Source organism: Triplophysa rosa, linkage group LG12, assembly GCF_024868665.1.
Source record: "Triplophysa rosa linkage group LG12, Trosa_1v2, whole genome shotgun sequence".
NCBI classification, from domain to species: Eukaryota; Metazoa; Chordata; class Actinopteri; order Cypriniformes; family Nemacheilidae; genus Triplophysa; species Triplophysa rosa.
The window spans coordinates 4,461,899-4,488,267 of record NC_079901.1 but is presented as its reverse complement, the minus strand read 5'-3'; the positions used below and the strand labels follow the sequence as shown (position 1 = coordinate 4,488,267).

Sequence of the window (26,369 nt, the reverse complement as noted above, 5' to 3'; positions counted from 1 at the left end):
AATGTCAGTCACATATTAAACAACAACCTGAAGTATTAGGACAGAATATTTAAGAGTATTATTTCCTGTATTTAAACATTAAAACAAGAACATAGTTCAGCAACGTTGCAGAGGAAGGTTTTTTGGACGATCTATTAACAGAAATGCAATGTAATATACAGTACATAACTATGTCTTCAGAGGTGTATAAAGACCTTACATATTGAAGCGTTATGTTTTTATTACCTAAAGACTTGTACACACCTGCGTTTTTCGAGACCCAAACGATTTTCACTGGCGATGAAGAGTAAACATGCAAATTCACTCCCTGACATAGATGGCGCTTAATGAAAAACAGAAATACCCCGGTTCACAAGGTGGCGCTTGCGCAACTTTATGCTTCTGACACTCGCTTGCCACACAGAAGAAGAATACATCTTGCTTCCTCTACGTCAATGTGTGCTCGGTATAACCGTTTTGTGCTTGAGCGCCACCAAGTCGTGTTTTGCTGTAACTTCAGCAGCTCCAGGCATGTGAACAAAAGCGCCAATCTCATTAGTCGGTCAGTTTTTAATGCGGCGCGTCAAAAAAACGGCCCTGGGGCGTTTTTTTAAAGAACGCTTTTTTGTCTGGCATTTGCGTGTCGGTGTGCACACTCACATTGGCGCCCTTTGCCTAGTCACAAGGCGTTAAACGTCGACAATAAACGTGCATGATTATTGTCCCGGTGTGGACAAGCCTTTAGAATGAGCTATTTCTATCTACATACACAATGGGTCCCCTTGCATGCAATTCGCCATTTTATATCTACAGTAGCCCTAAACGGACAAACTGCTCTACAGAGCGCGTTTCATAAATACGTTATCTCCTTCGGCAAAGAAGTGAAAACGTGACGACATCTTATGGTGCTTTTCCACTGCGTGGTATGGTTAGGCTTGGTACGACTCGGCTCTGTACAGTTCACTTCACAGCTCAGTTTGCTTTTCCACTGCAGTGTAGTACCGCTTTAAAGTGAGTGGGATTATAAATTATCGTCACAGTTGCACCACCTCTTCTGCTGTGGCATCATTGTAGATGCGACACAAACAAACGCACGTTATGTTGTTATGTTTTTATTAGGTTTTAAAAAGGGTGAGCTACTGTGTAATGTTTATTGTGTTGCACTGTGTACCTCCATTATGAGTATGTTCATAGAGCTTCTTTGAGTTGAATCCATAACATTCAGAAAGATTTTAAGAATACAACGTTTAGTGAAATGTTTTCTTTTTCTCAAAGCACATACAGTACTGTATTGGTAAGAATCTTAGAGGCTGTTTATGGAGGCAGTTGATTAGTTCTGAAAAAGAGCAACCTCATTCACTTATGGGATGATATTTCTGTAAATAAAGCTTGAGTGATTTGATTTGAAATTACAGTAGTAACTGTAATTCTGCTGATGCTAGGAATAGGCAAAGCTCAGGGAGAAGTAATTTAACCTTCAGCTTGCAGTTCGACAAAATAGCCCAGCGTGAGCGCCATGGTCTGCGAGTCCAGTGTATTAAGAAGCTTGGCCGTGGCTGTGCCGAGCAGTGGGGTCCCGTTTTGCTGGACGTAGTAGGTCATCTCGGCTGGGTTTTTTGGACCATGCAAGCGCCTGATACTCACCATCTGAATTCAACAAAACACAGCATGATCACCTTCTGTACACACAGTTTTCATTTGTAAACCATGTTGAATCTTTTCCATCAACGCAACTTACAGTACTAGAGGAAACATTTTAATTTGCATGAGTGTTGTTTTAATGCCCAATGATCCAAATCAGATCATTCATACATGCTCACAAACTGAATATGTATGCTGAAATTCATAATCTTGTAGACCAGTCTGAGGTGCCGAGTTGTGGAGAGTTACTGTGTTCTCACACACTTTACTGAGAATGTACAGCATCACTTCACTATTACAATACAGGCACCTTAATTTGCTCTTTAAAACGCACTTCACTGTTCATTGTTTCTGGATGTGTGCCAAGCTAAAAAGCTTCTCTTCATCATTTTATTATCGTGTGATGAATTACAGCTGCCAAGACCAATACAGAATATAAACAAACACTGTTAACCACTTGCTTTTTGCTGGTAGTAATGGTGCTACATCAATTGTGGCAGACAAACAGTGCAGGGCTTCATGAATAACGCACTAGCACTGATTTGTAGAAAGGTGTGTATTCACAAAAATAAAATTTTAGGCCATGTTCACGCATTGTGGGTAGTATGTCAACAAATGTGGCTACATAATTTGAAGTGCAATAAAACAAAATTCCAAGTTTAAGCCTTGGTTAAACTGGATAGATTATGGTGAAGGTCCTGATATACTAACACCGCTGGGGCGTATCGAAATACATGTAACTTAGTTACATATTTAAAATACAAAATTTTAGTAATTGTATTTCATTACAGTTACTTTTAAATGGGTGGTAATCAAATTACAGTTACAACCAAAAAGTATTTTAGATTACCAAAGTGATTACTTGGAATTTTTATGTCATTTATTTCATTTTAACATTAATATAAACAGTCAATTAATATAAACAGCAATCTGTGGTTCTCTGACTCTGACAATATGCAAAAGCATCCTAAACTACAGGTATGCCCATAAGTTTCATACCCCTTGCTGAATATGCAAATTTTTAATAATTTTATCAAAAGAAGGATCTGGGTTCATAGAAATTGCATGCTAATTTTATTTAGTACTGTCTTGAATAGGTTATTTCTTTATTATTTCTGAATCTTTATTGTCTGTCGTTACCTGAATGATTAACGACTGTTTTCATGTTTTGTGATAGTTGTTTGTGTCGTATTTAAGTAATTTTTAAGGTAATTGCGACTTTTTGTCACACTGACTCTGATTTTTTCTCTCAATTGTAAGTTTTTGACTCGCAATTCTGACTTCTTTTCTTAGAATTGTGAGACATACACTCACAATTAAGGAATATAATGTCCAATGAGGGAAAACTGTTAAACTTCTGTTGTTTAATTAAAATATGCAGAGGAAAGCCAAGTCCTGGTGATCCCTTTGATTTATGTACCTTAGTATTCCAAAGTATTATAAAGTATACAAAACTTGTGTAATCTAATGAAATACGTTACAGATTACTTTTTAAAGCATGTATTTTGTAATCTGTAGTGAAATATATTTTAAAAGTAACCTTCCCAGCCCTGTATACTAAAAGTGTGCAAAAGTGATGTGCTAGTTTAGTAAATTTGCCCCTTACAACAAGACAATTTCTTCACAGTATTCAGCTATTCAGAAGCACGGAAGTGGGAACAGTGCGCAAATATTTCATGACCCCTTTAAAGTAGGTAGACCACAGTCAAAATAGTCAGTTTTTGATGTGGCACTATGAAAACATTGCTAGTTTGCAAAACTTTCTATGTAACAGAATCAATATCTCAGTTAACAAATTGTCATAAAACCTTAGTTCCATGAGCACATACCTGGACAGTGTAACTGCCCACTGTTGTTGCTCTTCTGAAGCGAAGGCCTTGCTGATGGGCCACCATGAGGAGCTCAGCCAAACGCTCCTCCATCAGACTGGCGAAGCTCTGGTACTGTCCCTCAAGAGATGAGTTCTCCACATCCTGAATAACTGCAGAGACATGAAGAGGAAAGACAGTAAGTGCAAGGTTTTCCCGGATTCTCTGCACTGATTATGTTACTGAATATGAACATGTTCCTTTCATTGCTATTCGCCCTTTTAAATGAAGCTCTTTGACTTAATGACGATGAGGAAGATGATTACCTGTGATGACCCAGAACTGCCTGGTTTCTACAGAGGTATTGAGGTTGTGATACTCCAGAGCTATAGAGTATGAGATGTAGAAAGCAAGACAGGGTAGAGAGAGAGAGAGAGAGTAGATAAGACAGTTTCTTTCTAAATCCAGTTGCTTTGATCGTGGTCCTGAGGCTTAGCTGTGCACATTCACTCTAGCCACATCATTTCCCAAATGAAACTTTTACTCAATTGCATACTGGCAGTGTGATTAAAGGATTTGGCTGACATTGTGTCTTCCAGGCAGAATCTGTAAATAGTCTGTAAAATCTGAACAGCCGTTGAATTACTTTACTTCACTGACATTGTTCATAATTATATTTAGAATGCGTCTAAAGTTTCAACGCAATTTCTCAAATTGTTAAGAGCCCACATTGAGGTAGAAAACAGGATGTGTCATTTAACATTCAAGTGTCATTTTTATAGTACATTTATTTCATTATGCCTATCAACGGGGTTGGGGAGTAACTGATTACATGTAACGGGATTACAGTGATCAGGATACAAAAATTTAGTTTCAATTAGTTAAAAATTTGATTACTTTCAGGATTACAACTTGTGCTGAGCAACCAATTTCAATATACAATTTTCTATTGCATAAAAAACATTCCTAAATGCTTCTCAGCTTGTTTAATCTACATTGCCTATCAAATGCCAAATATGACGTTTATAATGTATTGTGTTAATTGACATTAATAATCAAGATTACAAGATCAAAGTCTATAATCAACTATAAAGATTTCATTTTAATATCGCAGCCCCCTCTAATAAGTTTTTTTTAGATCTATGTCATCTGATATTCTGCTTTAAGCCACCTCAAGACAATTCTGATGCTGCTTTACTTCTGTGTAAATGAAAATACTTAAATCTTTTTTCTTTTCTGTTTTATTTACATATGTGACCCTAAAGTAATCCAAAAGCAATCGGACTACATTACTTTTATATTGTGATACTTGGATTACGTTACTGATTATATTTTTTATTAAGTAATTTATAACTGTACCGGAATACATTTTAAAAGTAACCCTCCCAACCCTGCCTATCAAACACACAACATGTCCAAAAGCAAAGGATTGTGCAAGGAAGTAAATACTGACAGTAAAAAGTAAAAGTAAAAATAACCTCACAATGCCAGGAGCAGAAGTGGGACAGCGAGAGGTGTGTGATATTCTCACATGAATGTACAGTACATATGTTTGCAGAACGCTGTTTACAACAGACACTCGCACAGGTGTACATGACACCTCCCCACTGTTTATTATTTTTCTTGATAATTGGTTTTCATGTGCATGCTGTGCTCTTGCTGATGTTTGTTGAACCTGTTTCTGCCTCCTGTGAATGTTGTGATGTTGACATAACGGCAACACTACACGAAAAAGAGTTAATGGTTTTATTAATAAGCCTTATCCATGGTTGGTTTTCTATGGCATCAAATCTTGTCATGATTCTGTCCTTCTTGTAATGAGTTTTCTAGTTCGGTGGACAGAGTCGTGACAGTACTATGTCTTTTGTGCTTGTTAGGTTATGTGTGGGGACACGTGGCCTTTGTTATGACATTGCGCCTCCTGTCCTCCTGTCGTGTCTCTTAGCCCCGCCCCCTTGTTTCCATTCATCTCGCCCTTAGTGTTGATTCCCGTCACCTGCCCTTCACCTGCCCTATGTAATTATCCTTTGTTAGTTTCCCCCACTTAAGGCCCTCTTGTTTTTTTTGTCCCGTGCTGGTTCGTTTTGTTTGATTGTTTCCCTATTACCTTGTCCTGATTCCTGCCCTGCTCCTGTAAAGTAATATCTTGTTTATTTCTAGTCTTTGTTCTTGTTATGCCCCTTGCGGGAATTGTTTGTTTTGTTGTTTGATAATTCCCTTGGTTCCTTGTTTATGTTCCTGTTTACCCCCTCGTGGGTTTTTGTTTTGTTTTATAAATAAAGCATTTTGAATTAACCCTTAACTGTCTGCGTCTGGGTTCTGTCCGCTAACCGTGACAAAATCTAATATAAGGTAGATTGTTTTAAACACATCAAATGTCAATATAATATTTGTATCATTTCAAAAGTAAAACATATAGCTGGAAAAGCGTGAGAACGGGTGAACGATCCTTATTGGGAGCATGACATGGATAAGGGATTTTTTTCTATCTAACATTTCGCTAAAGGATGCAACAGTCAAGTAACACCATCAAACCAAGATTACAACTATTTGTTAAATGTATTAAATGAACAGTTTCATCCTATGTGTAGAATTTAAAATCTCTTACGCTCTGCAGTGATCAGTGGAGGGTAAAACAGGAAGTAGCCCACCAGCTCTGCTGTCAAACGACTGAGGAGGTTACTGGCTGTAGTGCCATTGAGAGTGATGCTTCCATTATGCACCACATAGATCAGAGATACAGCAGGAGAACCTGAAGACTGAGATGCACTCAAGATCTGTGTGGGAAAAAATACAAAGAAAGAAAGATATCTTACACTAAAATTCAACTTCATGGGCTGTTCGAACTTGTAAAATTTAAGTATTACTTGATACAATTTTTGTTCATTCTGTAATCATTTATGGCTGGAATACACTACAAGACTTTTAAAGGGGTCATATGACATGGCTAAAATGAATATTCAGAATCAGAATCAGAATCAGAAGAGCTTTATTGCCAAGTGTGCTTGCACACACAAGGAATTTTCTTTGGTGTTGGAAGCTTCTAGTACAGACATTCAACACAATGACAATACAATATAATACGATTTACAGTCTAAAAGATTCTAAATTGTGCATATATAAAATAAAGACTATTTTACAGAAAATGGGGGATAATAACATATAAGAGACATTGTACAGGGTAGTATATAGTAGAATAAACATATTAACAGATTGTATGTACACTTGTGCAAATGGATAATTTAGTAAGTAGAGGTAGTGTTATATACATGTATACATAAGATGTAGATATAATAAGGCACTATAGTGCACACTATAGGAGTAGTGGAAGTGGAATATTGCTCTTAAGGAGCAGTTATCTGTTTAGGAGGGAGATTGCCTGGGGGAAGAAGCTGCTTCTGTGTCTGGAAGTCCTGGTGTTTGGTGCTCTAAAGCGCCGGCCAGAGGGCAGCAGATCAAAGAGTTTGTGTGCTGGGTGTGTGGAGTCAATGATGATTTTTCTTGCCCTGTTTTTCACTCTGGAATCGTACAGGTCCTGAAGTGTGGGCAGAGGAGCACCAATAATTTTCTCAGCACTACGAACTGTCCGTTGTAGTCTTCGTAGGTCTGATTTGGTGGCCGAGCCATACCAAACAGTAATTGAAGTGCACAGAACAGATTCGATGACCACTGAGTAGAACTGGGTCAGTAGCTCCTGTGGTAGGTTGAACTTCCTCAATTGACGGAGGAAGTATAACCTCTGCTGGGCCTTCTTTACAATGGAGTCTATGTGGGACTCCCACTTCAGGTCCTGAGAGATGGTGGAGCCCAGGAACCTGAATGACTCCACAGTATCCACAGTGCTTTATTATAATATTATCGTTTATTTTAGATGTAATGCAATGTGTATACACGATTTAAGGTTCAAAAACGCTGTATTTTTCACATACCATGGATGTTTGTATCTCCTCTTTGCCCCGACTCTCTGAAACGCGTGGATTTTTTACGAAGCTCATCGCTCTGAAAAGCGAGGTGTGCTATGATTGGCCAGTTAACCAGTGAGTAGTGATTGGTCGAATACTGCAAGAGTGTGACGGAAATATAACGCCTCTTACCATATTTGGAACATCAGGTTCCAAAGCAATTGTTCTGACAGGTACACCCACTTTACTTGCGTATACAGTCTAGTTTTTAAAAAATCTGTTCAGATTTTAAAGGGGTCATATGGCGCGAATATGTGTTTTTCTGTGTCTTTGGTGTTATAAGTTGCCCATGCATGTATTAGACACGTAAAATTGCAAAAATTAAAGTGTCAGAACAAAAGATGCATTCTATCTAAAAGCGAATGCTCACCCAGACCTGCCTGAAACGCCCCGTGTAACCATCGTACACTTTTGAAAGTTTCAGATAGTCAAGGATGCACATAAGTGGTGCGCAGGTGCACATGCGCGACCAAAATTAAAAATGCGCTCTGTAAATAAGTTTAGAACGCTCATTTGCGTACTGACATGGTTGAAACCTTTTGATGCACAATCACTGTTTTAGACCGACTAAATGTAATACTGGATAAGATTTCCGTTTGTACTGAATGCTGCCAAATCTACTGATATCTCGTTTGTTCCCGGTGTTAAACGGGACCTGGGTGTAAATGATGAAAAACGGAGTATTGGTAGCTCCGCCTTTGTTGGTTCTGCTTTAGATACTAGAGAAGCACGCAGCACGCACAGCCTCTGTGAATGTCTGGAACTGCGCTGCGCTGCACGTCTACCAAAACACCGCTTCTCTTAAATTTTCTAAAAGGACAAGCTGTTTAAACTTGACACTTGCACGCAGCTTGTGTTTCTCTATGCTATACTCGATCTTAGCTCCGCACCGCGAGTCTCCATGTGCGTTCGCAAGTGCACTTCCCAGCAACCTGGCAAAAACCGAAAAGCTTGTCGTTTTAGGTTTCAAAATTGGTGTTGAAAATTAATATTTACTAATGTAAAAAGAAAAACAAGAAGAAATACATTATCATTGTATTTTAAGTGTACTTTAAAGTAATATAAATATAGTATTACCCCACTTTATTATTTTGTTTATTGTTCATTAAAAAGTAACTACTTTTTTACTTTTATTTTTAATACGTAAATATAATTTGTCACACTATGTGCAATGTGAGCACCAAACCGAATCTCCAGGTGCTCTCTTGAGAACCAGATAGAAAAACTTATGTGCACCCCTGCATATAGTAACTGATCAAATCTGCAGACTGGCACAGACTTTCTGCAACAAGTCCAGAATGAAAATCTGAGCTAAAGTCTTGTAGTGTATTTTAGCCTTTTCTCATCGTCATGTTGTTCTTGCTTTCTTCTGCAGAACACAAATCCGGTTTCATTGTCTTGACTTTCACACAAATCTGCTGAGACATTTCTCAAAATATCTATTTTTTAACCATTTTTTATTAAAGGTTAAACCTTATGGTCTTTCTCACCTGTACAGTGAGAGAGCTGTAAGAGTTAAGCACCATGGCCTCTGCCTCAGCAAAAGCATTCTCCAGCCTCTGCTCCACCATCTGAGTAAACCTACAGGATCTGAGGTCATCATCTGGACCTACAAACCTCAGAACTACACAAACACAAACACGCACACCCACACCCACCCCCCCCCCCCCCCCCCACCCACACACTACACTCTCACACACCCACACACAACACTCTCACACACCCACACACTACACTCTCCCCCACCCACACACTACACACACACACACCCACGCACACACACACACACACACAAAATAGATTATTAAGTTGCATTACTACAAACATCAACTAACATTTTCTTTTGCGTATAGCGCAGACATTCAAGAAACAACATTCTTTCTATTCTGATTTGCGTTTATGTTGGTTGTGTATTTTTTTTTCCATTGTAAGCAGTAATGTATCTGTAGTGATGGAGATTGAGCTGAATGGCTGACCTGTCTTCAGCATGAGTGTGATGGCAGGACTGGGTCTCCAGCGGGCTGCTGGCATGGGAACTGCCTGGACCAGAGGCACAAACTGTCGGATGTCTGCCATTAATCTCTCAATACCATAGAGAGTAAGAGCCTCCACCACCACAGAGGCGGTGTACACCATCCCTCCACGGGTCACGTAATATCCAACAGTCACGTTAGGCACACTGGAAATGCTTTCCACCTGAGGCACGTGAGATATTAAGCAAAAAAATGGCAAAAATGGAAACTCCTTAGAGAAGAGCATTATTTCGTCATTACAAAGTGCAGAGGTTTTTTTTCAGGTTCAGATTAAAACTGTATTTTGACTGAAGGAAAGAAACAGTGGATGATGTTTCAGAGTCCACTTTTTAAAGGTCTCTTAAAAGCGTGAACTTGACTTTTTTCATAGCTCAGGACAGAAGAGCTCGGGACTGTGTCTTGTCAGGACATCATTCTCCTGCGGCTCCAGAGCGATAATGGCATTTATGGTGATACGTGCCAACCTACTGCCATTGTGCTGTTTTTTCTTTGGATCATTGTGTAGATATTGTTTTGATATGCCATTCATCTCAAAGACAACAGGACAGAGAAATGGTCTTACTCTGATAAATCAGGGTATATGGTCACCAGTACAGCACATTGTGTGTGTGCTTGTATCCCCATAACTTCCTTAACCAGCTGGATTGTATTAGTTGACCAACCTTTACTATTCAAGAATAGCTATGTTGTTCTGCCAGAACCAAACCAAGATAAACCAGCATTGTTTTCATTACTGGATAATGTGGATATAATGTTCCACATCTTTGTTTGCTTCTGTTATAGCCATGTCCTTTGCGCCATAAATGGTACCAAATTACTTTTATGATTAAAAACAACCAACAACGGAGATTGCTGTTAAATTAAAATAAAGCACACAATATTTATTTTATGTTCTAGGCAAAAACATCTTTCCTTAAGCCATTCAGCCACAAACGTTAAATATTTTTCTGGATTACATCCAACATGTGGATAGTACTGACATTAAAGGATTTTTCTTTAACAATTTGGACACACAAGCATTTGTCAAAAGTTAAAGTATGTGATAACAAAGCTACGGTAATAGCTTTGGTCCATATGCATAATTAATCATATAGCATACTGTATCTGTCTTATTTATCTATGGTCAGTTGTAGCAAGGCTTAATTCCGCTGTGCTTCTCCATCACTTTATTTTAACGTTTACTTTGAGTTTGGATAGAAGCTTATACATTATTTTAAAGCGGCCATAACACACGCGGTTTCTGCCAATCTCATATTAATCTTGACTACCTAGAGTAGTATTGCATACTTCGTATCTTCAAAGAGTATTTAGTTTGATCACATTTATAAAAGATAGATACAGCTGTAGGATTATTTCCGAAAGCATACGGCGCGTGCGGGGGGAGGGGTAGGCTGAACTAAAGCACGTGCGCACCCATTGCCAACAAAACACAGACATCAGTTTCACTCACCGCATGCGGTTCATGTCCGGCATCTTTTAGCGCTGGGACGGCTATATATACAGTATATCAGTTTCAAACGATCTCCAAATCCAGCATTATATCCACCGTTTATATAACATTCATCATCCAAATGCAGTGAACAAACAAACACCTGAACTTTGCGAACGTATGCTCTCTCTCTCTCTCCTGCACACAAGTGAAAGTGACGTCTGCGCATGCTCCTTCTCCTGCTCTCCTTGCTGCCGCGTGCTTTTCCGGGAGAATTGTCCAATAAGGGACTAAGAAAAATTGTAACTGAACAGTTTTATATGTTAGAAAAAAAACTTTTCCCGAAACCTGTACGATCGCTGGGGGATTGTATCGATGACAGAAATACTACGTAATACTCCCAACTAATTTTTTGATAAATTGACCATGTTAAGCATGAGAAGACAGCACGTTTAACATTGTAAAGAAGTCAGAATGCATGAAACACCTTTGCACGGCCGCTATAATGTTATTACATCATGTTTACTGTATAAGTTAAGTGTCTAGGCTTAGGAAAATATACATAATGCATAAGTCACAAAGTAGTAAAGTGCAGACCTTAGCTTGAACCATGCTGTCATTCAATGCCTTCTTCAGTGCATTTGTTAGTCCTCTAGGGAGATTCTGCTTCAGAATACTGTCTAGACGACTCCTTCGTAACTGTATGGACAGCACTGTCACAGACACAAAAATAAAGAGTCAAGTTTAAATGCATGTAGTGTAAAATTAAGTCTTATTTTTTTCAAAGCAATATCCGAGTGAAGCAACAGATAGACTTTATTGATGTATCATTATGCTATTTTGACAGTTTGATAAAAAACAGTAAGGCATCCCAGTGTTGTTCTGGTCCTATGAATTTCTATTGATAGCACAGTTAACAAATCTTATTCAAACTCATTGTTGGATCAAACACGCTACTCATCACACCACTTCTTATCTTTTATCTTTTACAGTGTTGGTCTTACAAAGCCTCTGTGGTAGTGTGTTAACCTTTATCAAAACTATCAAACTTTTTAAGAAATTTGCATACTCTATATGCAAAAGCCACTAATATGTACATCAATTAGTTTCTTTATGATGGCTTTAATATTTCAACCTGTTTTTATCCACATTCTGTCAGTGATGTTACATCTGAGCGGTGTGGCGTCAGTAACAGGAGCTCTTGGTGGTCCCGCAGTGTATCTTGCTGGGGTGGTCTTTGTGCTCTGTGAGGTGGAAGTGGACAGGATTCTGTGTTTTGTCCTTGGAGATTCGTAGAGCGAGGTTGAATTTCTGTTAGATGTTTTGGTGTTGCGTTTGGCACTGGTTGAACCGGTAGTGCTGGTTAACTCTGTGGTTGTCGTAAAGGGAGTGCTGGCTGGTGTAAAGGTATTGCTGGTAAATGCTGTAGGTTGAGAGACAGGGACCTCTGGTCGTTCTTCTTGTTTGTCCACAGCTGTGACTGAAGCTCTTTTGGGTAAATCTTTGTTTCTCTGCTCTGGGGAGTATATGCTGGAATCATTGGCTTTAACGTGAGGGTCTGCGGCTCTAGGTGTGACCAAAAATGACATCAGCTCGGACTCTGCAACCACAATTATAAAGTATATAAAGATATTATTTACAATAATACTGATGGTAAAAAAATATGAAAGAGAACGATGGAAAGAGTGTTGATGAGATGACACAAAAAGTATTTACATTGATATTATTATTGCTGATATTAATGAAGAAGATTGTAATGAAGATGATAACAGATGAAAATGAAACACAATACTTCAAAATATACTTCAAAACTTACACATATGGACTTACAGTATATCAGATTTTCACTGCACAGTTATCATGGAATCACTAACAATAGCATCACTATTTTTAGCATTTTTTTATTCTTGTTGATATAAAGTGCGTTATAAGTAAAATGAATTATTATTATTATTATTATCACTGTCGAAGCATCTGATTACAATAATGTAAAAATATTGTAGATGAGTTTTTAAAGTTTAATGTCATTTCAGTGGCTAATGCTGCATTTACTATTTCAACACAGTCATTTGCGATGTTCGTTTCAATCGCGTCTTCCGTGGAAGTTGAAAAATGTCAACTTGAGCGGCATATTTGAGCTTATTGACAACTATGTATGTATGTCCGGATGCGCGAAGACATTCCCTGTCCTGTGAGGTTTTATTTGCGCGAGTGATGTGAAAACAAATAATCCTGTGAGTAATATAGAGCGAGGGAAGTGATACTTCGTGTTTGATGTGAAAAGGCATTCCCAGGTTTGTTTGCCCTAGTAACACCCTGTCTACAGTAGATGCGAGCATCGCGTCCAGTATGGACAAAATTTGAAACTATAATGGGTTCTATTGTGTTTTGTCGTGTCATATCGCGCCGCATCCAGTGTAGATAAGGTGTAACAGTACAACCCAGTCTCACGGCAGTTCGTGGCATACACACAAAATTTTGAATCTATTAATGCGTGTTCATGGACACGAATATCCCCATTTTTCAGCACAACCTTTTTTTAATGTCACTCAGCACGACTTTCAATACACAGACTGTGTGTGTATTTACATTTCTATATTTATAACCTTATATCAGAAGTCGTACATATTTTAGGATGTGGCTAACTGTGGCTAACCCCGCCCCTAAACCTAACGTCACAGGGGAAAAGTCAAAACATTTACATTTTGTGCAATTGGCAGACGCTTTTATCCAAAGCAAATTACATTGCATTATAATTTACATTTTGTTTCTAACTATGTGCAATCCCTAGGATTGAACGCATGACCTTGGTGTTGTTAACGCCATGCTCTAACCACTGAGCCACAGGAAAACATAGAAAAACTATTGTAGGAAATAGGAATTCACACGAATGAGCCACCTTGTAAAACAGGTATGAATTCCCATCAGATAGCGTTAATATATATATAAACTAAATTGCAAGTTACCGCATTTTAAAATACTTTATATTGAAAGTCGTGCTGTGTGACACGAAAAAAGTCAGTAAACACGAATTAATAGATTACAGTTCATGACAATGTCAGGAATTCCCGTGAGACTGTGTTGAACAGTAACAGTGTAAGAAACACTGCAGTAACTGACAGGAGACAGATGACTTGAACATCCTCTGTTTTACTCCCAATTGGTAGTTGCTCCCGAAAGTCACTCATCATTTGAATAAAATTTAGCAATTCTCAACGTTGTCGCATCGCTAGACACGCTCACTTCTAGTCGCCAATGATCACTGTCGCTCGTGTTGCCAGATGTCGCTAAGATATCATTAAATTAGATCATGTCGCTCTGTCGCTGGCGGTGTGAACGAAGCATAACATATTCATTTCTGGCATAATAATATACTTAAACATACTAATTTCCACAATCCACATTGGTTCTCATATATTTTACAGAACGAAGAGACACTGAAGTATGTGAGATGATGTAACTCTCTGCTGTGATTTATTTTTAAAACTGACTCAATCTGATTCTGGCATGAAGTGAGCTGTTTCTGATCTGGGGTTTGACAGAACTGAAGTAAAAAATGTCCCTGGTGTTCAATGACCTTCATCTTGCTCCTTCTCTGTGCAGTAGGCAGCCTGTGTAAGTCTATGAGCAAGCAGTTTTTATCTCTTTAAAATATATATTTCACAGATTCTATGTAAATGATCATTTTTACTACAGTAGCAAATTTACACCTTGTCTATACACGGGACGCGGCGCAATGCGACGCAACAAAAGACAATAAAACGCATTAACATCCATTTTATAAAACGGTCAGTTCTGGTCCTTGATTCTGATTGGCTGAGCCGAGTTCTAAACCTTTATAAAATACCCCGATTTATAACGGCTGACCGCATTACATAGCCTAAATATCATTTTATTTACTTTATTTTATGAAACCTTGCTTTTTACAATGGCATACCCCCCCCCCGGGATTTAACATCATTCTGCGTACCCCCTTTCTTAGTCACAATCGTGGTCTCAAACATTTTTTATTTGCATTCTAAATACATGTAATTTTCTTTTATCAAACAATAAATGATATATGACTCATATATAAATAAATTACTCACTGTTTAATGAGATGGATGTGCTTGAAATGACTTGCATAACTCTGTGATGTTTGGTTGTATCGGAGAAAGTCTGAGTCTCAAATCATTCTCTTTGCAGAGTCTGTGTCGATATTTGTTCTTGATGTGGGCAAGTGCTGAAAACCCACTCTCGCAAAGATACGTTGTGGAGAAGGGCACTAATGTTTTCAAAGCGCGATCGGCTAAGGCAGGACACTTATGGCGTCTGCGTGCTTGCGCTTGGCGCTGCTGAGTCACGTGATAGCGGACTACAAAAGAGAAGGTGCTCGCTGCAGAGCCAAGGGGTGGAGCAAAGCTCCAGCTCCCCCTCGCTGGATCTAGTGGGCGGAGCTTGAGCTATCCACGCGCAGATAGTCGTCAGAACTCGTAAAGTTTGTATCGCACGGTAAGAAAAGTGTACATTTAAGATAAACTAAACTTTGAGACATGTGTACAATCTTTTCATAGACATACATTTCTGTATCTACATGAATTCTAATGTTGTTGTTATTTTCAAATCCTGACATATTGATCGTAAGTCCGCTTTCGACAAGTGATGACTCATTTAGTGGTAGCATCTACTCCCATCCCCCATGCTACGTTTTAGCATGTGTAAGGTTCATGTATTTCGAATCATAGATTTGACTTATAAATTGTATTTATGTTTGTTTAACATGCGCAGATGCATCCTACAATACTTGCGGGAGGACAGGACCCCCTGCTATCTTACTGATAGATGCAAAGTGTGTTGCACAAAATACCATTGTGCCTACTGTAAATCGGCTTTTAACCATTTACACGAGCTACAAAATCATGTAAATAATCATATGGTAAATGCAGTTCAACAAGAAGGTATGTGTGTGCATGATTTAATTATACTGTGTCAAAAAGTATATCATAGCTTCTCATAGTCATTCACTCTGGAACTAAAAACATATTGTTTATTTAAGATGAAACATTTGAAAAGTCGGAATATCAGTTGTTCAAGTACTTCTGCAATACAGTGTTGTTATAGACTTTACACATACACATTATATTATATTAGTTTAAATCATTGTAAAATTATTGAATAATTATATAAATAAATACTCTTGAGGCTCTTTTAGATTTTGTTGTGCTCTTGAGCAAGGCATTTCACCAAAACCCTATTCCTAGGCAATGCACTATATAATCAATCAATATACAGTATATCAAGTTGTAAACAAAACAATTGTGCTAATGTATTCTTTCTAAATTTTAGATTTTATCATCATCAAGTGTGGACTAAACTGCAGACCAACACCACACTTTCACTGCTGCTACTGCAATTCAATTGTGATCAGAAGGGATGGTTTTATTAAACATCTTAAAACCTGTAGAAGTATGACATCCAGACAGCGTCCATTGCCAACAGCAGAACCACCACCATCCCTAGCATCAGCAGCACCTCCTCCATCCCCAGCATTAACAGCACCACCATTGCTAGTATCAGCAGTACCACCACCATCCCCAGCTTCAACAGCAGCACCAGCATCTCCAGTACCACCACCATCCCAAGCATCAGCAGCACCACCACTATTGCCAGTATCAGCAGTACCACCACCATCTCCAGCTTCAACAGCAGCACCGCCATCCGTAGCATCTCCAGTACCCCCACCATCCCAAGCATCAGCAGCACTACCACTACTGCCAGCATCACTAGTACCACCACTATCTCCAGCTTCAACAGCAGCACAACCATCACCGGTACCACCACCATCCCAAGCATCAGAAGCAGCATCAACAGTACCAACCCCACCAGCATCACAAAGATTACGTGCCCGGCAACAAGTCAGGGTGACTTGTACACACTGTGGCATTTCAATAAATCAAAGGAACTTGCAGGTTCATATTAACCGAAAACACAGGCAAAGGGTAATTGAAATTACACCAAAACGGCACCTATCATGTCAATGCATTGATGCCAAAAATGGCATCTTTGCTGTTGATAAATCATTCTTTAAGCCATGTTCTCCTATACATGTTCAAAAACAAACGTGGGGTGCAAGCCAAAAAATAATCTGTGAATTGGATGAATGCAACGCAAATGCTGAATTTGCAGTGAGGAGTGGAATTGTTCCTTATGAGTGCATTCATCTCAGATCGTTGCTCTTCTGTCCCCGCTCGGACACCACACCCATCATTTTAGAGGTAGAGGTGCTGTCAGAAATGGTTGCTTCTAGGCTATTTGGGGAAGCAAGGAAGCAGAGCTGCTTAAACCAACAAAAAGCAGCAACTGATGCAGGTGTTCCACTTTCTGTTGAGGTGACTGTGGGAGGGCCTGCATCCAAAAAGTTAATTTCTATATATGAGCCAAAAGTATCATACCACAGCAGACTTGGGAGAGTAATAGCAGCATATGATTCAAAAAAGAAGTCTTGGCACTGTCCATGTGCCAAAGCACGACAGTCATGTCTCCATAAAGCAATCGCAAAATGGCATCTTTTTAAAACTGACCGACAACTGTTCATGACTGCAGAGAGTGATGTCAGGCCAGATTCAGCGGTAAGTCATCAAGACACACAAGAATCTGTATGCAAAGCAAAGCCAGGTGAAGATGCGGGACAAGCATATCCTCCTGATGACGCAGGCCTTCGAAGGATGGTTCACTATTTAATGCAAAAAAAAGGTCTTCCTGCCCAGCTACCCCAGCATTTGGTCACTGGCTCCAGATCTTTGCAAGATCTTCCAAGACAATTGATGCCAAAAGAAACTTCATGTGTGGAGTGTGCCGGGCATCTTAGTGAGCCAATGCTCATAACAGCAAATGCCAAACTTGTCACATATACTGGTGTTGTAGATGGTAAGACATCTCAAAAATATATCATCCAAATGATCTTAGCCACAGAAATGTAACTAATGCTAAAAACAAAGTAAAAGTAAAAGCGCACAGTGAATTTGCTAGATTAATAATAAGATTAGGATTGATAGCACTCAATATTTATTTGTTATTTATCATTTCTCAACTTTTTCCTTCCATTTTGTTTTTTAGGCTTTTCTACATACTGCAGGGCATGTCCTGACTGTGGGCTGATGTACAGATATCAAGAATGGAGTGATGGAATTCACAATTTCAATGACCACATTCTCATCACCCTTCATTTGTGTATCATACTAAGTACATCACTTCAGGTAGGAAACACAATTAAAAAAAATCTGTTCTTATTTTCTGTGTGCCTTACTCTGTCTTATACTTTCTTAGACTCACCATTCTGTAAGCCGAGCAATTGAAGTCCTTGAGCAGACCGAAAATAAGACCTTCCCTAAAAAAGCCACAATACTCCATGCCTACATGCACTTTGAAGCCCTGACCTAACACAACTACTCATATATTTGTTTCAAATGTGGATAACATCCACCAGTAGTGGTCATGGACCTTCACAGAAAGGGTGTATTCAATATGCCTGGTAAGTAACAGAACAAACAGCCTGTAATGAATAAAAGAAAAATGACAATATCTTTTTAATACCATGCTTAAATTTACAGTAAGTGAAATGGAGGCTGTACCAGCACACTTTGATGGCACTGTCGATATCAGACGATTTTGGGACTCTGTGACATCTGAAATCATTTGCAGTGGCTTACTAACAAGTTGGTGTCTCTTTACTCAAAGTATAAGGCTTGTCTGTTCCCCACAAGACTGCAGTGATAGTATTGCGATGCTTTTCATGTTACTAGTACTGTTTCGTCTTAATCACACTGTTCACTATGGCAACATTGTTAATTGTATGTGTACGTTCACACAAGGGACTTAGTTACTAACATGTTTTATGTCCAGGTGGTCGAAAGAACCCTTTTGTGGTTGTTCCAAGTTATAATTACTGGGCTCCTTGGATTGGACCAAAAACTAGAAAGGGGGACACTGTGTTAAACACAGAACATGAAAAGTGTCATGCACCAAGGCAGGCTACTGAAATGGCTGATCTCCAAATGACAGAGGAGAGGCTCCAAGATGCACTAATTAATCTCAGGGTAATGACCAGTTACACTAATGATTAATTCACCCGCTTGAATTCTGTTTGAAGCTAAATTATTTCATGATAAAATAATAGGTGGACATGGTTCGAAAGCTGTGCAAGCAATGTGGCCTGGACTCAAAAGGCTCAAAAATGGACCTTATCCTAAGATTGCGGGAAGAAATGAAGAATAGGTCATCTTACGACAAGATCTTTGAGAAAGTCTGGGGAGCTTCAGGTAAGATACATCTTTTACTAAACAGTTTTACTAATCAGATTGGTTGTGTCTGTTTACTGTAAAGTGATAAAAGTCCTTCTGCCAGGAGAATGTAATGTTTGAAGCTCAAGATATTTCACTTTTAAAGACAGACATACAGTACAAGTTACCACAGGCCTACAGAATAATGCATGGGTTCGTCTGTATTTTCTATAGGTGGCTGGGCAGTTGTTATGTGCCCCTGTCGAGTGGTCTACTCAATAAAATTTAATTTAAGAGCAGAGAGTCCCAGAGACTATGCTGACATGTTGCTTAGCTGGAAGCACTTCCCAAACATTGCCATATATGACTTTGCAAGGGGATTGGCAACACACACTAACTTGAGGGAGCCTGAAAATTTGCCATTTAGTCCACATGAGGGGCGGCTGGCTGAAGCAACTGCAGACAATCTACAATTGGCTGCCGAGGGAAGGCTAAAGGTCAGTTTACCATAGCTTAAAACTAAGAAAACAGAAACAGATGCAAACGGCCACCCAATCACTGGGTCATCTGACCACTACACCCTGTACGACGTTTTCCATGAGCGGAATACAAAGGATGCTAAAGATGCCCTTAGAAGGATTGCACTTGTTCCAGAACTGGCTGGCTGGGTTAACAGCCAGTGCGCCGAGCAACTATTTTCAGACATGAGAAAGAACAACTATTTTTTGAATACCCTCACACCTTCTGAGCACATCTTCATGATGCGGAACATACTGCACCACTACAACACAAAATGCAATAACAAAACTAAAACCAGCATCCAGAAAGTAGTGGGCAAAGATGTTCAACTGCAGTTGGATCACAATGGGCAGATAGTAGTTGGTAAATTATTCATATTTTAATTTTGTCATTTGTTCAACATTGAATGGACATTTGCATTGTTATATTATACTCTTTACTGTTTTTGTTTTCTTTTACTAAAGGCACAGCTGCACAGATAGCTACTGAAAGAGATGAAACAACACAATCTGTGAGTGACACAAAACTTAAAACTTAAAAATAATAGCCATGAATTTAACAGTATGGATCTGCTTTATGTTAGGACATATTTCTTGATCAATTTATGTTTTACACTGCTCCTCTTTTCACACAAGGAGATTCGGTCAAGAAATTGTTTATTTTACTTGTAATTGTACACTACTGTTTTAAAATGTATATAGCTATAAACAAGCTTTATTAAGACTATAAAAAATTGTTTACAAATGTGGATCTTCTCTTCAGACTTTGCTTGCCCATCTGACCAAGTTCTAGGTTTAACAACAAGCCAGACAGATGAGCAAGCAAGCAGGAGGATATGGGATGTTGACTATCTACCAGCACAACAGAATTTGGTGGTGTATTCATATTGGCAGTGATTGCCATAAATATTTTATCTGGTTTACTGTTCTTGTTTGTGACATGATACTGTACATGTTTTAATGCGTTCCAAATATAACCATGTGTTTTTCCCATTTCCAGCTGGCTTATGTCTTGGATAAAGCCAAAGATCCAAATGAGCATTTACTTCAGCTGAGCCCAACCCAAACATTAAAGAGAAGTGACTTTTGGTCTTTGGCCTTTGATGAGTTGGAGGCAATGGTAAATGTCCATTTCCAGGCATCATATTGCTGTTGACATAGGATTGATGTTAAAACAACTTGTTTTAATATCTTTTTAACCAGATTGCTAATCAGTGCTTTCAGCTCATAGCTGCACTTGCAGCTTCACAGGTCAGTTATTATTAGTTTCTGTTCGATTTAGTAACTCAAAGGTTATGATAAATGTTTAATGCCACAAACTGCACTATATATTTCTATCTTTTTAGGGCAAAGATGTGTTTGCTGTCAACAGTTATGTGGTGCTGACATGGTTGCCTCCATATGACAATGATCCTAGGGCAGCTATACCTGTTAGTATACTTTAAAATATGTGGTTATGTGAATTGTTGGTCCAGGAAATAAACAATCATAAACAGGAAAATAATGATCATTACTGTGGTACACAGGATGATGCTGCAACCAAGGATTTTATTTTACTTCCTTCATGGGAGTCAGGGCACTGGATTCTATGCGTAAGTTACATGTTTCCATATGTTAATGTAGTGTTTAGAATTGAGGTGTCATGCAAGTATATTTTAAAGTTATCTTTTTCTTATAGTTTTTTGGTTTTCCATTAGACCTGCTTATGAATATTGTACTTGTACTTTTGATTGTTAAGTCCATAACTGCACAGGTGTGCTTTGTGGGCTCTCTGTTGGTCCAGTTCCTATGAAGGATACACTGAAGTGCATTACTAATTTCTAATGTCATGTCCTTTTATAGATCCTCAAGCTAAAGTCAAGGGAGATTTTCTTTTTTGATTCGATGAACCCCAATTACTTTGGACAAGGGAGCTACATTCATATTTTCAGGTTTTCCTTTGAGGATTGCACATTTCTAGTTCTAATGATCTGCAGTCATACTAATAACATGCATGTGTTTTGAGTTTATACTAACACAAACGAATGTCTGTGTTCTTATGTTAACCAGCTTGTTTTATCCTGTGATAATCTTTATTTAATTTTAAATGAACTGGCTACAAAATTTTATTTTTTACAGGTGTGAGGAGTGACAGAATAATACTTTCGACATCATGAACTGAACTGTGACTTCATGAACTGAACTGTGTCACACAGTATGAAATGTATGGCCGATCTGTTTGAGATCATACTTTTTTTGTTTTAGCCAGCTATTATTTCCAGCATTGTATACTTAGAATTCAGTTATAGTAAATCCATCCACTGGCTCTAACATAAGGAGGGGTAGTTCTTCTTTGAGCCCGAACATTTTTATTGCAATATGATAAGTTATGTCTTTATTTATATTTGATTGCCCATGAAGACATATTATTGTATAATATATCATTTGTTTTGTTGTATTACTTCAGACAATTGGCAAATCACGTTTCTCCCGGCCATTGGAACATGTCTGCACTGACAGATTTTGAGGTACAGTTTTATAACTTAAAGAATACAGTACACAGTTGTCACAAATAACCCACTGAGGGTGAATCTAGTAAATTTATTGTATTCTTCAACAAAACCATAAACAAACAGACTTGACTAAGATATAAAAAAACCAATCACTGGACTTGACATTTATATTCTGTATATAATATATGGTTTAATTCAACTATAATTAACAGGGTGCACCACTTCAGCTGGGAGGAAGTGATTGTGGGGTNTGGACCTTATCCTAAGATTGCGGGAAGAAATGAAGAATAGGTCATCTTACGACAAGATCTTTGAGAAAGTCTGGGGAGCTTCAGGTAAGATACATCTTTCACTAAACGGTTGGATCTGTTGTGTCTGTTTACTGTAAAGTGATAAAAGTCCTTCTGCCAGGAGAATGTAATGTTTGAAGCTCAAGATATTTCACTTTTAAAGACAGACATACAGTACAAGTTACCACAGGCCTACAGAATAATGCATGGGTTCGTCTGTATTTTCTATAGGTGGCTGGGCAGTTGTTATGTGCCCCTGTGGAGTGGTCTACTCAATAACATGTAATTTAAGAGCAGAGAGTCCCAGAGACTATGCTGACATGTTGCTTAGCTGGAAGCACTTCCCAAACATTGCCATATATGACTTTGCAAGGGGATTGGCAACACACACTAACTTGAGGGAGCCTGAAAATTTGCCATTTAGTCCACATGAGGGGCGGCTGGCTGAAGCAACTGCAGACAATCTACAATTGGCTGCCGAGGGAAGGCTAAAGGTCAGTTTACCATGGCTTAAAACTAAGAAAACAGGCCACCCAATCACTGGGTCATCTGACCACTACACCCTGTACGACGGTTTCCATGAGCGGAATACAAAGGATGCTAAAGATGCCCTTAGAAGGATTGCACTTGTTCCAGAACTGGCTGGCTGGGTTAACAGCCAGTGCGCCGAGCAACTATTTTCAGACATGAGAAAGAACAACTATTTTTTGAATACCCTCACACCTTCTGAGCACATCTTCATGATGCGGAACATGCTGCACCACTACAACACAAAATGCAATAACAAAACTAAAACCAGCATCCAGAAAGTAGTGGGCAGAGATGTTCAACTGCAGTTGGATCACAATGGGCAGATAGTAATTGGTAAAATATTAATATTTTAATTTTGTCATTTGTTCAACATTGAATGGACATTTGCATTGTTATATTATACTCTTGACTGTTTTTGTTTTCTTTTACTAAAGGCACAGCTGCACAGATAGCTACTGAAACAGATGAAACAACACAATCTGGTGAGTGACACAAAACTTAAAAATAATAGCCATGAATTTAACAGTATGGATCTGCTTTGTGTTAGGACATATTTCTTGATCAATTTATGTTTTCCACTGCTCCTCTTTTCACACAAGGAGATTCGGTCAAGAAATTGTTTCTTTTACTTGTAATTGTACACTACTGTTTTAAAATGTATATAGCTGTAAACAAGCTTTATTAAGACTATACAAAATTGTTTACAAATATGGATATTCTCTTCAGACTATGATTGCCCATCTGACCAAGTTCAACTTGTTTTAATATCTTTTATACCAGATTGCTAATCAGTGCTTTCAGCTCATAGCTGCACTTGCAGCTTCACAAGTCAGTAGTACTTCTTTGAGCCCGAACATTTTTATTGCAATATGATAAGTTATGTCTTTATTTATATTTGATTGCCCATGAAGACATATTATTGTATAATATATCATCCGTTTTGTTGTATTACTTCAGACAATTGGCAGATCACGTTTCTCCCGGCCATTGGAACATGTCTGCACTGACAGATTTTGAGGTATAGTTTTATAACTTAAAGAATACAGTACACAGTTGTCACAAATAACCCACTGAGGGTGAATTTATTGTATTTTTCAACAAAACCATAAACAAACAGTCTTGACTAAAATATAAAAAAACAATCACTGGACTTGACATTTATATTCTGTATATAATATATGGTTTAATTCAACTATAATTAACAGGGTGAACCACTTCAGCTGGGAGGAAGTGATTGTGGGGTATTCATGTTGGTGGTAAGTGGTCTTATAGTTGCTGTACAGTTGTGTGTGTGCTAAACATTGCATTTGTTAATATAGATTTTGTTTTGTATTTCAGTATGCACTCTATGTTACCCTCTCAAAGCCATTTGATTTCGCCGCAGTAAGTTTGCATCAATTTATGGTTATATACAAAAATGATTATGAGAACACTTTTAAAAGAATAAAAAATGATTAAGATTGCTTTCTTTTATCAGTCTGACATACCTACAATCAGGAAGTGGTGGTGCTATCGGTTGTTGCAGGCTTTTCCTTTAACAAGGTATATGATATTGATAACTATACTTTTGATTAAATCCTCCATAATGTGCAGTTCTAGTATGCAGGCAGTATATAAAAATAAAAAATGCACACCTAAAACATTGTAATGTTTGTCATTTTCCACAGTGAAATCCCACAGCCAGTTGCCCAAGAAAAACGTCCAAATCCAGATGACATGGAAGTCACTCCACCTGAGGCGGATGTCATTGAGATTACCCCAACACCAAAATTCTCTGTATGTAGAGGAAATGTTTATGTATTGCTTGTCTATTGTTTTGTTTCTGTATTTACCTTTCTTGTTTAAGTGTTTATGAGCAGCATTTGATTAATTACATTATCATTGGAATTTCTTATATTGCACAAAGGACTCAGCGGTCATGAGAAATATTCAGCTGGCCTGTGAGTGGGTGGAGGAGAACCAACGCCACTTTGCTGGGAAGATTGAACTCCCAAAGATTTTAAAAATGAAGGAGGATGATGCCTTGCTGGCTATCACAATGTGTGACTTATTTATTAATACATTGTATGAAGGTGACATGGACGAAGAAGAAATCCGGGCTCCTTTCTTATTCACGTTTCAAAAACTAGAGGACATGGAATTTTTCTTACAGGAAATACGAGACCAAAGAAATATCCGTGTGTCTTGTTTCTTCAACCCTGACTTGTAAATATTGTGGGATGTTGTAAATATTATGTATGTAAATATCGTTTGGGTTTTGTTTTTGTAAAATAACATTAAAATTCTGTGTGAAAATAAGTGTTGTGTTCTTGAAATATATTTATATTTTTTATTATAGTATATTTATTATATTTTATGTACATTAAATATTTATTTTATGTTAGATGCACATTTTGCTAAGTAAGGTAAGGTTAATAGAAACAAATAAATCCAGCAACACCTGTAGGACAGTGGAATATGTGACTATAAAATGACACAACTCACAAATGTCAGTGGATTGGATGCCTTACTAGTCTCAGAGCTCATGTGTTAACATGTTCATCCTATTAAATGGCAAATCACATGGCTGGTTTCATACTACTTTTAGACTGGTTACATATTGAAATGGCATAATACATAGCCTACCACGTGAAGGCTGAGTCTATCCTCTATTACAGTTATATAATTCCATTTAAATTATTATATATGAATGCACGTACTCCAAAAAGCTTGTAAATATAAGAATAAAGAACAATGGACAGTTAGGGTCCGAAGTTTACTACACGAATGAATCAGATTATTTGAATTCACATCTAAACCACACGTTAATGCGATGGAAAAAAGAAGGAAAGAGTGCACAGATAGTAAGCTTTCACATTGCCTACTATATGTAGTAATTTACATCATAAAGTAGAAGCTTTTATCAAAAACTAATTAGAAATGAAGCAAAACAACGAAAGGATTCATAATAAGAAGAAAATATTATAACATTTCCTTTTCTGAGATGGATTAAGTTTCAACAGTTAGAAATACATACATAGTTTGGGCATTAAATATTTTTATTAGCTTATGTGTTCACGTAATGCCGTTTCGCTAAAAAAAAAAAATCATGACAAATGTTAGGAATTCAAAAATAACAACAAATATTAGCATTTATGTCGAGACAACGATATAAGTCTATGGAAAGATTTTATACATGTCTCAAAGTTCAGTTTATCTTTAATGTACACTTTTCTTGCAGTACGGAACAAACTGTACGAGTTCGGACTGTATCTGCGCGTGGATAGCTCAAGCTCCGCCCACTAGGTCCAGCGAGGGGGAGCTGGAGCTTTGCTCCACCCCTTGGCTCTGCAGCGAGTACCACTTGAATTGGAGTGGGTCAGCCAATGCCATTTCAAAACGTAGCTAACGTAATGATGCAACTAGTCACAAGACACACGAGAGCCAAT

At 38.1% G+C, this 26,369-nt stretch overlaps 3 protein-coding genes across 4 annotated transcripts in view; 2 read left to right on the top strand and 1 right to left on the bottom strand.

Moving 5' to 3' along the window:
* Positions 1-15,107, bottom strand: part of kiaa1549lb (KIAA1549-like b) — a 46,563-nt gene extending 31,456 nt beyond the window's left edge. For both annotated transcript variants that reach the window (XM_057347584.1, XM_057347585.1), the window contains exons 1-9: positions 14,941-15,107; positions 11,988-12,452; positions 11,450-11,565; positions 9,367-9,586; positions 8,881-9,014; positions 6,037-6,205; positions 3,755-3,814; positions 3,450-3,601; positions 1,455-1,626 (exon numbers count right to left, since the gene is read on the bottom strand). In XM_057347584.1, the coding sequence (XP_057203567.1) occupies positions 1,455-1,626; positions 3,450-3,601; positions 3,755-3,814; positions 6,037-6,205; positions 8,881-9,014; positions 9,367-9,586; positions 11,450-11,565; positions 11,988-12,452; positions 14,941-14,977 (1,525 nt within the window). In that variant the 5' untranslated portion in view covers positions 14,978-15,107. The remainder of the gene's footprint in view (positions 1-1,454; positions 1,627-3,449; positions 3,602-3,754; positions 3,815-6,036; positions 6,206-8,880; positions 9,015-9,366; positions 9,587-11,449; positions 11,566-11,987; positions 12,453-14,940) is intronic.
* Positions 15,108-15,206: 99 nt separating this feature from the next.
* Positions 15,207-22,369, top strand: LOC130562517 (uncharacterized). Its single transcript, XM_057347586.1, is given in 17 exon segments — positions 15,207-15,343; positions 15,620-15,789; positions 16,178-17,758; positions 17,948-18,087; positions 18,158-18,362; positions 18,442-18,546; positions 18,734-18,927; positions 19,008-19,149; positions 19,345-19,992; positions 20,094-20,140; positions 20,832-20,879; positions 20,975-21,058; positions 21,155-21,220; positions 21,471-21,559; positions 21,747-21,831; positions 22,075-22,135; positions 22,333-22,369. Coding segments are annotated over 14 exon segments (3,387 nt in total). The 5' UTR covers positions 15,207-15,343; positions 15,620-15,764; the 3' UTR covers positions 21,760-21,831; positions 22,075-22,135; positions 22,333-22,369.
* A 12-nt stretch (positions 22,370-22,381) lies between these two features.
* LOC130562519 (HMG domain-containing protein 3-like) lies at positions 22,382-23,623 on the top strand. The gene is made up of 3 exons (XM_057347587.1): positions 22,382-22,455; positions 22,642-23,274; positions 23,376-23,623. The coding sequence occupies exons 1-3, from the start codon at positions 22,401-22,403 to the stop codon at positions 23,429-23,431; spliced, it is 744 nt and encodes a 247-aa protein (XP_057203570.1). The 5' UTR covers positions 22,382-22,400; the 3' UTR covers positions 23,432-23,623.
* The last annotated feature ends 2,746 nt before the right edge of the window (positions 23,624-26,369 follow it).